Genomic DNA, 15,780 nt, shown 5'->3' on the forward strand with positions numbered 1-15,780 from the left:
TCTCACCCGACTCTCGTCTTCTCACCCGACTCTCGCCTTCTCACCCGACTCTCGCCTTCTCACCCGACTCTCGCCTTCTCACCCGACTCTCGCCTTCTCACCCGACTCTCGCCTTCTCACCCGACTCTCGCCTTCTCACCCGACTCTCGCCTTCTCAACCGACTCTCGCCTTCTCAACCGACTCTCGCCCTCTCACCCGACTCTCGCCTTCTCACCCGACTCTCGCCCTCTCACCCGACTCTCGCCCTCTCACCCGACTCTCGCCCTCTCACCCGACTCTCGCCCTCTCACCCGACTCTCGCCCTCTCACCCGACTCTCGCCCTCTCACCCGACTCTCGCCCTCTCACCAGACTCTCGCCCTCTCACCCGACTCTCGCCCTCTCACCCGACTCTCGCCCTCTCACCCGACTCTCGCCCTCTCACCCGACTCTCGCCTTCTCACCCGACTCTCGCCTTCTCACCCGACTCTCGCCTTCTCACCCGACTCTCGCCATCTCACCCTCTCAGCCAAGATTGAATTGGAGGATCTCAAGACTCTCGCCCTCTCACCCATCACTCGCCACTGCAAACACTAAAAACAGAGCACGTCTGACAGAATGGTGGCTAATCTGACAGAATGGTGGCTAATCTGAAGCAGAAATATGAGGAGGCCCTGAAGGAGATTACAGTCTTTCAGCAGGAGGTTCGCGATCGCCATAGAGAGGTGGAAGTCTCTCAGAATGAGGTTCATGCTCTCCGCATAGCACTGGATGCCTCACACCACGAGATCGGCAGCTGCCGCACAGACCTGGAAGTCTCCAAAAAGGAACTTCACAGTCTCGCTGAGGAGCTGGACAATTCTAAAGAAACTATTGTCAATCTTGATACAGATCTCAAAGTCTCTCAGAAGGAGCTTCAGACCCTCAACCTAGAGGTAGAAGTCTCACACCAGGAGACAGTCAGTCTCCAAGCAGAGGTGCGAAAATGGAAGAGGAATGCAAGGAGGCCCTGAATATTACAGAGATGAAAAAGAAAAAATATAAGACTGAAAGAAGAACATTCTGATTTGACAGACCACGTCAATGGAAAGAATGAAAAGCTGCACGAGCTTAAAGAAATAAATAGACTTTTGGAAACTGAGAAGTTTGCTGCAGAGCACCGACTGCAGAACCAACCGCAAGGTCTGCGTACACACCTCCAGAAGGCCGAGGAGAAGCAGCAAACTCTGCAGGTAGACAATCTGCAGGCTGTTAAAGAAATACAAGTGCTGCAGGAACGTCTGATGACCCAGTATGTCCCCGCAAAGCAGTATGAGAAACTGAAAGCTACCCTGAGCATCACCAAAGCATCGCTAGAGGTCAAGCTTAGAACCCAGGTGACTCAGCACAAAAGGGAGCACAAGAAGGTCCAGAAACTGAGACAAGTAGCTGCAGCCCGAGCAATGAAATTCACAGTGCTCCACAATATAATGAAGGAGACGTGGAAGCAAGCTCAGAGAAAGCACAGTGAAGAGATAAAGACCCTGAGAGGAGAATTGCAGGATGCACTCAAGAAACAGGGATCTCTCGAGGATGAGATTACAGTTTTACAGGAAAAGGTATTAACCCTGCCCAAGCGTCCGTATCAGACAGCAACTAAAACCCATGAAGACAAGGGTACAGTGAGAGCTGGGAATACCGCTCATCTGAAAAACAAGGTTGCAAAGTCTGAACCACCTAAACAAGCACTAGCAAAACCTTCAGCCACCCAGCAGGCAACAAAAGAAGGTACACGTGCTGAATCAAAACCAGAAGAATCCTTAGCTGATGAAGCTGAAAAGATGGGACATTCTCTGGAAGTGGGTGTGGAATTGCAACTTAATCCCAAAGAAGCTGAACTGACAACACCATGGAGTGGAAAAAGTGCAGAGAGACAGCTTCAAGAGCGGAAAACTCACAGGGCTGTTCTTACACGCTCTGCAACTGTCGCTATACAATCTGCCTACAAAAAAAGGAGCGCCCGACGCGAGGGAAATCTCATGACCACGCAGTCAGTAATAAGACGATACTTGGAAAAAGTCTTCCTCGAGCGACTGAGGGGTGCTGATCTCAAGCATCTTCGGGAGGAGACACGAATAAACTGGAGAAAGGGCTCCAATCCAAGCGGGACTGAGGGTTCTCTTCCTCCATCCACTCTCATTCAAGTCACAGAGATATCTCGAATAAGGCCACAGGCATGGTCAGCGCTTAGGCGCTGACCCGCGCTGACGCTCGACAGTAGCCCCTGCAGCCGCAATGAGAGCGGCTTTAGCAGGGGCTCGCGCACGCTTCCGCAGGCGTGCGGAAGCGTGCTGACTTTCACCCGACAGTGACATTTTAGATTGAGCGCTGAGTCCGCTCACGTGACCTCCAAAGCAGCCAATGAGGAGAGGTGAGTGGAGCAGGGGGAGAGATGTGGACGGGAGCGGGGTGAGTTGTTTCGTGGGGGAGGGGGAGAAGAAGTGTCCCAAGGGGATGGGGGAGAGACTGCCTGCCAGCGGGGTGGGTGAGTTTATGCTCGGGGGGGTTGGGGGGGAAGTGTCCCAAGTACCGCCTCCCGTCCTGCACCCCACCTCCCGCCCGCCTCACAAGCGCGCTCACTGCCTCGCCAGCCAGGACAGGACAAAGCTCCTGCTTGCGCTGGCCAGGCACAGTGTGAGCGCGCCTCAGCATGAGAGGCAGGAGTATGGACGCGGCCTAAGAGTGGAAGGATGGACTTCGGCCATGGTAAGCCCGAGTGTTCCCACAAACAAGGGAGGTATGTAACAGGAACTTATCTCTTTAAAGCAACTTGCCTCTAATCCAGCAGTGTGCTGGTTAATTGTTGATGTGCAATCAACCAACTCCACCTGCCTAATCACAGCTCTCTCAGAAATAGCCTGCTCTGAGACACAGGAAGGGGATTCCTTAGTCTCACAATTGGGGGCTGAACCAAGGAAGGACAGACGGATTTTTCCTTAGTCCACACTGGACTGACCAGAGGAACAGATGTCTTGAGCTGCAGGAGGACTGGACTGTATGCTGATAGCAAGACAAGGGGACCAGACCTCTAAAACCTGGACAGACATTGCCGTAGTACACAAAGGTGCTGACCCACGAGAGCAGAGAGGCTTCCCCCTACAGCTACAAGAGATAGATAAGACTTTCTTATGGGACTGCTATATATCTGTATATATATTTGGGGCTGGTAGTTAGCTTAGCTAACCACCCAGTTGGAGAGGGCTGGACTACATGTGTAGATATTCTCCAAAGTGGAGTAGGTTTTCTTTTGCTTCATTTAAATAGTTTGCTGTGTTAAAGGGACAGGCGCAATAAAGCCTAATTTTAGTTTCACTTTAAACTCCATTGTGTACCTCTGAACTTAGCTCCTATTACCCCATATAACCGCTCCTTATAATTCCTCCTATTCCTCCATATACCCGCTCCCTAGAACTCCTCCTATTACCCCATATAACCGCTCCCTATAACTCCTCCTATTACCCCATATAACCGGTATCTATAACTCCTCCTATTGCTCCATATAACCCCTCCCTATAACTCCTCCTATTACCTCCTAGGGAGGTGAGGTGCCCACCTGCAGGTAGTGAGAGGGCAGAGGGAGGTGCCCACCTGCAGGTAGTGAGGGGGAGGGAGGTGCCCACCTGCAGGTAGTGAGGGGGGAGGGAGGTGCCCACCTGCAGGTAGTGAAGGGGAGAGAGAGGTGCCCACCTGCAGGTAGTGAGAGGGGAGAGGGAGGTGCCCACCTGCAGGTAGTGAGGGGGGAGGGAGGTGCCCACCTGCAGGTAGTGAGGGGGAGAGGGAGGGGCCCACCTGCAGGTAGTGAGGGGGGAGGGAGGTGCCCACCTGCAGGTAGTGAGGGGGGAGAGGGAGGTGCCCACCTGCAGGTAGTGAGGGAGAGAGGGAGGTGCCCACCTGCAGGTAGTGAGGGGGAGAGGGAGGTGCCCATCTGCAGGTAGTGAGGGGGGAGGGAGGTGCCCACCTGCAGGTAGTGAGGGGGGAGGGAGGGGCACACCTGCAGGTAGTGAGGGGGGAGGGAGGTGCCCCCCTGCAGGTAGTGAGGGGGAGAGGGGGGTGCCCACGTGCAGGTAGTGAGGGGGGAGGGGGATGGGCCCACCTGCAGGTAGTGAGGTGGGGAGGGAGGGGCCCACCTGCAGGTAGTGAGGGGGAGGTGCCCACCTGCAGGTAGTGAGGGGAGAGGGAGGTGCCGACGTGCAGGTAGTGAGGGGGGAGAGGGAGGTGCCCACCTGCAGGTAGTGAGGGGGGGGAGGTGCCCACCTGCAGGTAGTGAGGGAGGGAGGTGCCCACCTGCAGGTAGTGAGGGGGGGAGAGAGGTGCCACCCTGCAGGTAGTGAGGGGGAGAGGGAGGTGCCCACCTGCAGGTAGTGAGGGGGAGAGAGAGGTGCCCACCTGCAGGTAATGAGAGGGGGAGGGAGGTGCCCACCTGCAGGTAGTGAGGGGGAGGGAGGTGCCCACCCATAGGTAGTGAGGGGGGAGAGGGAGGTGCCCACCTGCAGGTAGTGAGGGGGAGAGGGAGGTGCCCACCTGCAGGTAGTGAGGGGGGAGAGGGAGGTGCCCACCTGCAGGTAGTGAGGGGGGAGAGGGAGGTGCCCACCTGCAGGTAGTGAGGGGGGGAGGGAGGTGCCCACTTGCAGGTAGTGAGGGGGGAGGGAGGTGCCCACCTGCAGGTAGTGAGGGGGGAGGGAGGTGCCCACCTGCAGGTAGTGATGGGGGGAGGGAGGTGCCCACCTGCAGGTAGTGAGGGGGGGAGGTGGTGGGACAGCCAGTGCAGGTTGTGAGGGGGGGGGGAGGTGGTGGGACAGCCAGCACAGGTAGTGAGGGGGGGGAGGTGGGACAGCCAGCGCAGGTAGTGAGGGGGGGGAGGTGGTGGGACAGCCAGCGCAGGTAGTGAGGGGGGGGAGGTGGTGGGACAGCCACCGCAGGTAGTGAGGGGGAGGGAGGTGGGACAGCCAGCGCATGTAGTGAGGGGGGGGGGAGGTGGCGGGAGAGCAAGCGCAGGTAGTAAGGGGGGGGGAGGTGGTGGGACAGCCAGCGCAGGTAGTGAGGGGGGGGGAGGTGAGACAGCCAGCGCAGGTAGTGAGGGGGGGGAGGTGGGACAGCCAGCGCAGGTAGTGAGGGGGGGGGGGAGGTGGTGGGACAGCCAGCGCAGGTAGTGAGATTGGGGAGGTGGTGGGACAGCAAGTGCAGGTTGTGAGGGGGGGAGGTGGGACAGCCAGTGCAGGTTGTGAGGGGGGGAGGTGGGACAGCCAGTGCAGGTAGTGAGGGGGGGGTGATACAGCCAGCGCAGGTAGTGAGGGGGGGGAGGTGGGACAGCCAGCGCTGGTAGTGAGGGGGGGGTGGGACAGCCAGCGCAGGTAGTGAGGGGGGGGTGGGACAGCCAGCGCAGGTAGTGAGGGGGGGGAGGTGGTGTGACAGCCAGCGCAGGTAGTGAGGGGGGGAGGTGGTAGGACAGCCAGCGCAGGTAGTGAGGGGGGGGAGATGGGACAGCCTGCACAGGTAGTAGGGGGGGAGGTGGTGGGGCAGCCAGCGCAGGTAGTGAGGGGGGGGGGGTGGGACCGCCAGTGCAGGTAGTGAGGGGGGGGGAGGTGGGACAGCCGGCGCAGGTAGTGAGGGGGGGGGACAGCCAGCGCAGGTAGTGAGGGGGGGGAGGTGGGACAGCCAGCGCAGGTAGTGAGGGGGGGGAGGTGGTGGGACAGCCAGCGCAGGTAGTGAGGGGGGGGAGGTGGTGGGACAGCCAGCGCAGGTCGTGAGGGGGGGGGGAAGGTGGTGGGACAGCCAGCGCAGGTAGTGAGGGGGGGGGGACAACCAGCGCAGGTAGTGAGGGGGGGGGAGGTGAAACAGCCAGCGCAGGTAGTGAGGGGGGGGGGGGGGACAGCCAGCGCAGGTAGTGAGGCGGGGGGAGGTGGGACAGCCAGCGCAGGTAGTGAGGGGGGGGAGGTGGTGGGACAGCAAGCGCAGCTAGTGAGGGGGGGGAGGTGGGACAGCCAGCGCAGGTAGTGAGGGAGGGGAGGGGGGACAGCCAGCGCAGGTAGTGAGGGGGGGAGGTGGGACAGCCAACGCAGGTAGTGAGGGGGGGGAGAGGTGGGACAGCCAGCGCAGGTAGTGAGTGGGGGGGAGGTGAGACAGCCAGCGCAGGTAGTGAGGGGGGGGAGGTGAGACAGCCAGCGCAGGTAGTGAGGGGGGGAGGTGGTGGGACAGCTAGCGCAGGTAGTGAGGGGGGGGGGATGAGACAGCCAGTGCAGGTAGTGAGGGGGGGGGGTGGGACAGCCAGCGCAGGTAGTGAGAGGGGGGGTGGTGGGACAGCCAGCGCAGGTAGTGAGGGGGGAGGGAGGTGGGACAGCCAGCGCAGGTAGTGAGAGGGGGGGGGGGACAGCCAGCGCAGGTAGTGAGGGGGGGGGAGGTGGGACAGCCAGCGCTGGTAGTGAGGGGGGGGTGGGACAGCCAGCGCAGGTAGTGAGGGGGGGGTGGGACAGCCAGCGCAGGTAGTGAGGGGGGGGGAGGTGAGACAGCCAGCGCAGGTAGTGAGGGGAGGGGGGGACAGTCAGCGCAGGTAGTGAGTGGGGAGGTGGTGGGACAGCCAGCGCAGGTAGTGAGGGGGGGGGGGGGACAGCCAGCGCAGGTAGTGAGGGTGGGGGGAGGTGGTGGGACAGCCAGCTCAGGTAGTGAGGGGGGGGGTGGGACAGCCAGCGCAAGGAGTGAGGGGGGGGAGGTGGGACAGCCAGCACAGGTAGTGAGGGGGGGGGGACAACCAGCGCAGGTAGTGAGGGGGGGGTGGGACAGCCAGCGCAGGTAGTGAGGGGGGGGTGGGACAGCCAGCGCAGGTAGTGAGGGGGGGGTGGGACAGCCAGCGCAGGTAGTGAGGGGGGGGGAGATGGGACAGCCTGCACAGGTAGTAGGGGGGGGAGGTGGTGGGGCAGCCAGCGCAGGTAGTGAGGGGGGGGGGGTGGGACCGCCAGTGCAGGTAGTGAGGGGGGGGGAGGTGGGACAGCCGGCGCAGGTAGTGAGGGGGGGGGGACAGCCAGCGCAGGTAGTGAGGGGGGGGTGGGACAGCCAGCGCAGGTAGTGAGGGGGGGGGAGATGGGACAGCCTGCACAGGTAGTAGGGGGGGGAGGTGGTGGGGCAGCCAGCGCAGGTAGTGAGGGGGGGGGGTGGGACCGCCAGTGCAGGTAGTGAGGGGGGGGGAGGTGGGACAGCCGGCGCAGGTAGTGAGGGGGGGGGACAGCCAGCGCAGGTAGTGAGGGGGGGGAGGTGGGACAGCCAGCGCAGGTAGTGAGGGGGGGGAGGTGGTGGGACAGCCAGCGCAGGTAGTGAGGGGGGGGAGGTGGTGGGACAGCCAGCGCAGGTCGTGAGGGGGGGGGGAAGGTGGTGGGACAGCCAGCGCAGGTAGTGAGGGGGGGGGGACAACCAGCGCAGGTAGTGAGGGGGGGGGAGGTGAAACAGCCAGCGCAGGTAGTGAGGGGGGGGGGGGGACAGCCAGCGCAGGTAGTGAGGCGGGGGGAGGTGGGACAGCCAGCGCAGGTAGTGAGGGGGGGGAGGTGGTGGGACAGCAAGCGCAGCTAGTGAGGGGGGGGAGGTGGGACAGCCAGCGCAGGTAGTGAGGGAGGGGAGGGGGGACAGCCAGCGCAGGTAGTGAGGGGGGGAGGTGGGACAGCCAACGCAGGTAGTGAGGGGGGGGAGAGGTGGGACAGCCAGCGCAGGTAGTGAGTGGGGGGGAGGTGAGACAGCCAGCGCAGGTAGTGAGGGGGGGGAGGTGAGACAGCCAGCGCAGGTAGTGAGGGGGGGAGGTGGTGGGACAGCTAGCGCAGGTAGTGAGGGGGGGGGGATGAGACAGCCAGTGCAGGTAGTGAGGGGGGGGGTGGGACAGCCAGCGCAGGTAGTGAGAGGGGGGGTGGTGGGACAGCCAGCGCAGGTAGTGAGGGGGGAGGGAGGTGGGACAGCCAGCGCAGGTAGTGAGAGGGGGGGGGGACAGCCAGCGCAGGTAGTGAGGGGGGGGGAGGTGGGACAGCCAGCGCTGGTAGTGAGGGGGGGGTGGGACAGCCAGCGCAGGTAGTGAGGGGGGGGTGGGACAGCCAGCGCAGGTAGTGAGGGGGGGGGAGGTGAGACAGCCAGCGCAGGTAGTGAGGGGAGGGGGGGACAGTCAGCGCAGGTAGTGAGTGGGGAGGTGGTGGGACAGCCAGCGCAGGTAGTGAGGGGGGGGGGGGACAGCCAGCGCAGGTAGTGAGGGTGGGGGGAGGTGGTGGGACAGCCAGCTCAGGTAGTGAGGGGGGGGGGTGGGACAGCCAGCGCAAGGAGTGAGGGGGGGGAGGTGGGACAGCCAGCACAGGTAGTGAGGGGGGGGGGGACAACCAGCGCAGGTAGTGAGGGGGGGGTGGGACAGCCAGCGCAGGTAGTGAGGGGGGGGTGGGACAGCCAGCGCAGGTAGTGAGGGGGGGGTGGGACAGCCAGCGCAGGTAGTGAGGGGGGGGAGGTGAGACAGCCAGCGCAGGTAGTGAGGGGGGGGGGGACAGTCAGCGCAGGTAGTGAGTGGGGAGGTGGTGGGACAGCCAGCGCAGGTAGTGAGGGGGGGGGGACAGCCAGCGCAGGTAGTGAGGGTGGGGGGAGGTGGTGGGACAGCCAGCTCAGGTAGTGAGGGGGGGGGTGGGACAGCCAGCGCAAGGAGTGAGGGGGGGGAGGTGGGACAGCCAGCACAGGTAGTGAGGGGGGGGGGACAACCAGCGCAGGTAGTGAGGGGGGGGAGGTGAGACAGCCAGCGCAGGTAGTGAGGGGGGGGGGGGACAGTCAGCGCAGGTAGTGAGTGGGGAGGTGGTGGGACAGCCAGCGCAGGTAGTGAGGGGGGGGAGACAGCCAGCGCAAGGAGTGAGGGGGGGGAGGTGGGACAGCCAGCGCAGGTAGTGAGGGGGGGGGGGAGGTGGGACAGCCAGCGCTGGTAGTGAGGGGGGGGGGAGGTGGTGGGACAGCTAGCGTAGGTAGTGAGGGGGTGGGGGACAGCCTGCACAGGTAGTGAGTGGGGGGGAAGTGAGACAGCCAGCGCAGGTAGTGAGGGGGGGGGGGTGGAGACAGCCAGCGCAGGTAGTGAGGGGGGGGAGGTGGGACAGCCAGCGCAGGTAGTGAGGGGGGGGAGGTGGTGGGACAGCCAGCACAGGTAGTGAGTGGGGGGGAGGTGGGACAGCCAGCGCAGGTAGTGAGGGGGGGGAGGTGGGACAGCCAGCGCAGGTAGTGAGGGGGGGGAGGTGATACAGCCAGCGCAGGTAGTGAGGAGGGGAGGTGGGACAGCCAGCGCAGGTAGTGAGGGGGGGGGGAGAGGTGGGACAGCCAGCGCAGGTAGTTAGTGGGGGGGAGGTGAGACAGCCAGCGCAGGTAGTGAGGGGGGGGGAGGTGGTGGGACAGCCAGCGCAGGTAGTGAGGGGGGGGGGGGAGGTGAGACAGCCAGCGCAGGTAGTGAGGGGGGGGGGTGGTACAGCCAGCGCAGGTAGTGAGAGGAGGGGTGGTGGGACAGCCAGCGCAGGTAGTGAGGGGGGAGGGAGGTGGGACAGCCAGCGCAGGTAGTGAGGGGGGGGGAGGTGGGACAGCCAGCGCAGGTAGTGAGGGGGGGAGGTGGTGGGACAGCCAGCGCAGGTAGTGAGGGGGGGGAGGTGGGACAGCCAGCGCAGGTAGTGAGGGGGGGGGGGAGGTGGGACAGCCAGCGCAGGTAGTGAGGGGGGGGGGGTGATACAGCCAGCGCAGGTAGTGAGGGGGTGGAGGTGGGACAGCCAGTGCAGGTAGTGAGGGGGGGAGGTGGGACAGCCAACGCAGGTAGTGAGGGGGTGGAGGTGGGACAGCCAGCGCAGGTAGTGAGGGGGGGAGGTGGGACAGCCAACGCAGGTAGTGAGGGGGGGGGAGAGGTGGGACAGCCAGCGCAGGTCGTGAGGGGGGGGGAGGTGGTGGGACAGCCAGCGCAGGTAGTGAGGGGGGGGAGAGGTGGTGGGACAGCCAGCGCAGGTAGTGAGGGGGGGGGGAGGTGGTGGGACAGCCAGCGCAGGTAGTGAGGGGGGGGGGAGGTGGTGGGACAGCCAGCGCAGGTAGTGAGGGGGGGAGGTGAGACAGCCAGTGCAGGTAGTGAGGGGGGGGAGGGGGGGGGGACAGTCAGCGCAGGTAGTGAGGGGGGGGGGGGTGGTGGGACAGCCAGCGTAGGTAGTGAGGGGGGGGGACAGCCAGCGCAGGTAGTGAGTGGGGGGGAGGTGAGACAGCCAGTGCAGGTAGTGAGGGGGGGGAGGTGGTGGGACAGCCAGCGCAGGTAGTGAGGGGGGGGGGAGGTGGTGGGACAGCCAGCGCAGGTAGTGAGGGGGGGAGGTGAGACAGCCAGCGCAGGTAGTGAGGGGGGGGAGGTGGGACAGCCAACGCAGGTAGTGAGGGGGGGGAGGTGGGACAGCCAGCGCAGGTAGTGAGGGGGGGAGGTGAGACAGCCAGCGCAGGTAGTGAGGGGGGGGAGGTGGGACAGCCAACGCAGGTAGTGAGGGGGGGGAGGTGGGACAGCCAGCGCAGGTAGTGAGTGGGGGGGAGGTGGGACAGCCAGCGCAGGTAGTGAGGGGGGGGAGGTGGGACAGCCAGCGCAGGTAGTGAGGGGGGGGAGGTGGGACAGCCAGCGCAGGTAGTGAGGGGGGGGAGGTGGGACAGCCAGCGCAGGTAGTGAGGGGGGGAGGTGGGACAGCCAACGCAGGTAGTGAGGGGGGGAGGTGGGACAGCCAGTGCAGGTAGTGAGGGGGGGAGGTGAGACAGCCAGCGTAGGTAGTGAGGGGGGGGGAGGTGGTGGGACAGCCAGCGTAGGTAGTGAGGGGGGGGGAGGTGGTGGGACAGCCAGCGCAGCTAGTGAGGGGGGGGGGAGGGCGGGGGGACAGCCAGCGCAGGTAGTGAGGGGGGGGGAGGGAGGTGGGACAGCCAGCGCAGGTAGTGAGGGGGGGGAGGTGGTGGGACAGCCAGCGCAGGTAGTGAGGGGGGGGGGTGAGACAGCCAGTGCAGGTAGTGAGGGGGGGGAGGTGGTGGGACAGCCAGAGCAGGTAGTGAGGGGGGGGGGGGTGGTGGGACAGCCAGCGCAGCTAGTGAGGGGGGGGAGGGGGGGGGACAGCCAGCGCAGGTAGTGAGGGGGGGGGGAGGTGGTGGGACAGCCAGTGCAGGTAGTGAGGGGGGGGAGGGAGGTGGGACAGCCAGCGCAGGTAGTGAGTGGGGGGGAGGTGAGACAGCCAGCGCAGGTAGTGAGGGGGGGGGGGGGGTGAGACAGCCAGTGCAGGTAGTGAGGGGGGGGAGGTGGTGGGACAGCCAGAGCAGGTAGTGAGGGGGGGGGGTGGTGGGACAGCCAGCGCAGGTAGTGAGGGGGGGGGGGGGTGAGACAGCCAACGCAGGTAGTGAGGGGGGGGAGGTGGGACAGCCAGCGCAGGTAGTGAGGGGGGGGAGGTGGGACAGCCAGCGCAGGTAGTGAGGGGGGGAGGTGGTGGGACAGCCAGCGCAGGTAGTGAGGGGGGGAGGTGGTGGGACAGCCAGCGCAGGTAGTGAGGGGGGGGGTGATACAGCCAGCGCAGGTAGTGAGGGGGGGGAGGTGGTGGGACAGCCAGCGCAGGTAGTGAGGGGGGGGGAGGTGGTGGGACAGTCAGCGCAGGTAGTGAGGGGGGGAGGTGGGACAGCCAGCGCAGGTAGTGAGGGGGGGACAGCCAGCGCAGGTAGTGAGGGGGGGAGGTGGGACAGCCAGCGCAGGTAGTGAGGGGGGGGAGGTGGGACAGCCAGCGCAGGTAGTGAGGGGGGGGGTGAGACAGCCAGCGCAGGTAGTGAGGGGGGGGGAGTGAGACAGCCAGAGCAGGTAGTGAGGGGGAGGTGGTGGGACAGCCAGCGCAGGTAGTGAGGGGGGGAGGTGGGACAGCCAGCGCAGGTAGTGAGGGGGGGGGAGGTGGTGGGACAGCCAGCGCAGGTAGTGAGGGGGGGAGGTGGGACAGCCAGTGCAGGTAGTGAGGGGGGGGGGGGGGTGGGACAGCCAGCGCAGGTAGTGAGGGGGGGGAGGTGGTGGGACAGCCAGCGCAGGTAGTGAGGGGGGGGAGGTGGTGGGACAGCCAGCGCAGGTAGTGAGGGGGGGGGGGGGGGTGGGACAGCCAGCGCAGGTAGTGAGGGGGGGGAGGTGGTGGGACAGCCAGCGCAGGTAGTGAGGGGGGGGGGGGGGGTGGGACAGCCAGCGCAGGTAGTGAGGGGGGGGGGGAGGTGAGACAGCCAGCGCAGGTAGTGAGGGGGGGGGGAGGTGGTTAGACAGCCAGAGCAGGTAGTGAGGGGGGGGGGTGGTAGGACAGCCAGCGCAGGTAGTGAGGGGGGGGGGGTGGTAGGACAGCCAGCGCAGGTAGTGAGGGGGGGAGGGGGGTGGTAGGACAGCCAGCGCAGGTAGTGAGGGGGGGGGGTGGTAGGACAGCCAGCGCAGGTAGTGAGGGGGGAGGGAGGTGGTGGGACAGCCAGCGCAGGTAGTGAGGGGGGGGGTGAGACAGCCAGCGCAGGTAGTGAAGGGGGGGAGGTGGTGGGACAGCCAGCGCAGGTAGTGAGGGGGGGGGGTGGGACAGCCAGTGCAGGTAGTGAGGGGGGGGGTGAGACAGCCAGCGCAGGTAGTGAGGGGGGGGGGGGGGGAGGTGAGACAGCCAGCGCAGGTAGTGAGGGGGGGGGTGAGACAGCCAGCGCAGGTAGTGAGGGGGGGGGGGTGGGACAGCCAGCGCAGGTAGTGAGGGGGGAGGGAGGTGGGACAGCCAGCGCAGGTAGTGAGGGGGGGGGAGGTGAGACAGCCAGCGCAGGTAGTGAAGGGGGGGTGAGACAGCCAGCGCAGGTAGTGAGGGGGGGGTGGGACAGCCAGCGCAGGTAGTGAGGGGGGGGGGGGTGGGACAGCCAGCGCAGGTAGTGAGGGGGGAGGGAGGTGGGACAGCCAGCGCAGGTAGTGAAGGGGGGGTGAGACAGCCAGTGCAGGTAGTGAGGGGGGGGTGGGACAGCCAGCGCAGGTAGTGAGGGGGGGGTGGGACAGCCAGCGCAGGTAGTGAGGGGGGGAGGGAGGTGGGACAGCCAGCGCAGGTAGTGAGGTGGGAGGGAGGTGGTGGGACAGCCAGCGCAGGTAGTGAGGGGGGGGTGGGACAGCCAGCGCAGGTAGTGAGGGGGGAGGGAGGTGGGACAGCCAGCGCAGGTAGTGAGGGGGGGGAGGTGGTGGGACAGCCAGCGCAGGTAGTGAGGTGGGAGGGAGGTGGGACAGCCAGCGCAGGTAGTGAGGGGGGGAGGTGGTGAGACAGCCAACGCAGGTAGTGAGGGGGGGGAGGTGGGACAGCCAGCGCAGGTAGTGAGGGGGGGGAGGTGGGACAGCCAGCGCAGGTAGTGAGGGGGGGGAGGTGGGACAGCCAGCGCAGGTAGTGAGGGGGGGAGGTGGGACAGCTAGCGCAGGTAGTGATGGGGGGGAGGTGCGACAGCCAGCGCAGGTAGTGAGGGGGGGGGAGGTGGGACAGACAGAGCAGATAGTGAGGGGGGGGAGGTGGGACAGACAGAGCAGGTAGTGAGGGGGGGGAGGTGGGACAGACAGAGCAGGTAGTGAGGGGGGGGAGGTGGGACAGCTAGCGCAGGTAGTGAGGGGGGGGGGATGGGACAGCCAGCACAGGTAGTGAGGAGGGGGGGGGAGGTGGGACAGCCAGCGCAGGTTGTGAGGGGGGGGGGGATGGGACAGCCAGCGCAGGCGTTATACTCACGTACGGTCCGGCCAGAGAGTGCAGTTGGTGTTCCAGGTACTTTGTAAGATCGTAGCTTTTCTGAATAGAGCTCCGAGCGAGAGGGTCTGTCACATTTAGAGCGTCAAGAGAGACTGCGTGCAGGAGAGACACGAGCAAGGCACACAGGACCCTGTAAGAGCCCCCTTCACAGAGAGAGCGGGGGGGGAGACACAGAGAGTGGGGAAGGGGGGGAGAGAGAGTGGGGGAGAGAGCGGGGGGAGGGAAAGAGTGGGGGGAAGGGGAGTTGGGGGGGAGGGGGAGTTTGGGGGGAGAGAGTGTGGAGGGAGGGAGGCAGAAAGCAAGAGAGAAAGGAAATAGGAGAGGGAGAAAGACTGTGAGTACAATTTTTACAGCGTTATATACACATAAATACAGCACCGTATACACTGCCAGCACTAAACACACATAAACACAGCACCGTATACACTGCCAGCGCTATATATATATATATATATATATATATATATATATATATATATATATATATACATACACATAAATACAGCACCATATACAGTCATGTGAAAAAGAAAGTACACCCTCTGAGTTCTATGGTTTTACATATCAGGGAATAATAACAATTATCTGTTCCTTAGCAGGTCTTAAATTAGGTAAATACAACCTCAGATGAACAACAACAAATGACATATTACACCGTGTGTGTGTGTGTGTGTGTGTATACACATGACATATTACACCGTGTGTGTGTGTGTGTGTGTGTGTGTACACATGACATATTACACCGTGTGTGTGTGTGTGTGTGTGTGTGTGTGTGTGTGTGTGTGTGTGTGTACACATGACATATTACACAGTGTCATGCTTTATTTAACAAAGATAAAGCCAAAATGGAGAAGCCATGTGTGAAAAACTAAGTACACCTTATGATTCAATAGCTCGTAGAACCACCTTTAGCAGCAATAACTGGAAGTAATCGTTTTCTGAATGACTTTATCAGTCTCTCACATCGTTGGGGAGGAATTTTGGCCCACTCTTCTTTACAATGTTGCTTCAGTTCATTGAGGTTTGTGGGCATTTGTTTATGCATAGCTCTCTTAAGGTCCCGCCACAGCATTTCAATCGGGTTGAGGTCTGGACTTTGACTGGGCCATTGCAACACCTTGATTCTTTTCTTTTTCAGCCATTCTGTTGTAGATTTGCTGGTGTGCTTGGGATCATTGTCCTGTTGTATGACCCAATTTCGGCCAAGCTTTAGCTGTCGGACAGATGGCCTCACATTTGACTCTAGAATACTTTGGTATACAGTACAGAGGAGTTCATGGTCGACTCAATGACTGCAAGGTTCCCAGGTCCTGTGGCTGCAAAACAAGCCCAAATCATCACCCCTCCACCACCGTGCTTGACAGTTGGTATGAGGTGTTTGTGCTGATAAGCTGTGTTTGGTTGTCGCCAAACGTGTCGCTGTGCATTATGGCAAAACGTCTCCATTTTGGTCTCGTCTGTCCAAAGGACATTGTTCCAGAAGTCTTGTGGTTTGTTCAGATGCAACTTTGCAAACCTAAGCCGTGCTGCCATGTTCTTTTTAGAGAGAAGAGGCTTTCTCCTGGCAACCCTTCCAAACAAACCATACTTGTTCAGTCTTTTTCTAATTGTACTGTCATGAACTTTAACATTTAACATGCTAACTGAGGCCTGTAGAGTCTGAGATGTAACTCTTGGGTATTTTGCAATTTCTCTGAGCATTGCACGGTCTGACCTTGGGGTGAATTTGCTGGGACGTCCACTTCAGGGAAGATTGGCAACTGTCTTGAATGTTTCCACTTTTGAATAAACTTTCTCACTGTGGAATTATGGACTTTAAATGGGTTGGAAATAGCCTTATAACCCTCCCCAGATTGATGGGCAGCAACAATAGCTTTTCTAAGATCATTGCCGATGTCTTTCCTCCTTGGCATTGGGTTAACACACACCTGAATGCTCCAGACCAGCAAACTGCTAAAATTTTGGCTTTTATAGAGGTGGTCACACTTGCTGATGATCAATTAATCAAGGGCATTTGATTAGC

At 62.5% G+C, this 15,780-nt stretch overlaps 1 protein-coding gene across 1 annotated transcript in view; it reads right to left on the reverse strand.

Moving 5' to 3' along the window:
- CLCF1 (cardiotrophin like cytokine factor 1) overlaps positions 1 to 13,900 on the reverse strand; it is a gene marked incomplete at its 5' end in the record, with an annotated part of 20,033 nt that extends 6,133 nt beyond the window's left edge. Inside the window, 1 exon segment of the mRNA XM_075582967.1 lies at positions 13,737 to 13,900. Within this exon segment, the coding sequence (XP_075439082.1) occupies positions 13,737 to 13,900 (164 nt within the window).
- Between the last annotated feature and the right edge of the window lie 1,880 nt (positions 13,901 to 15,780).

Source organism: Ascaphus truei, unplaced genomic scaffold (genome assembly GCF_040206685.1).
Source record: "Ascaphus truei isolate aAscTru1 unplaced genomic scaffold, aAscTru1.hap1 HAP1_SCAFFOLD_2814, whole genome shotgun sequence".
Taxonomy (NCBI): Eukaryota; Metazoa; Chordata; class Amphibia; order Anura; family Ascaphidae; genus Ascaphus; species Ascaphus truei.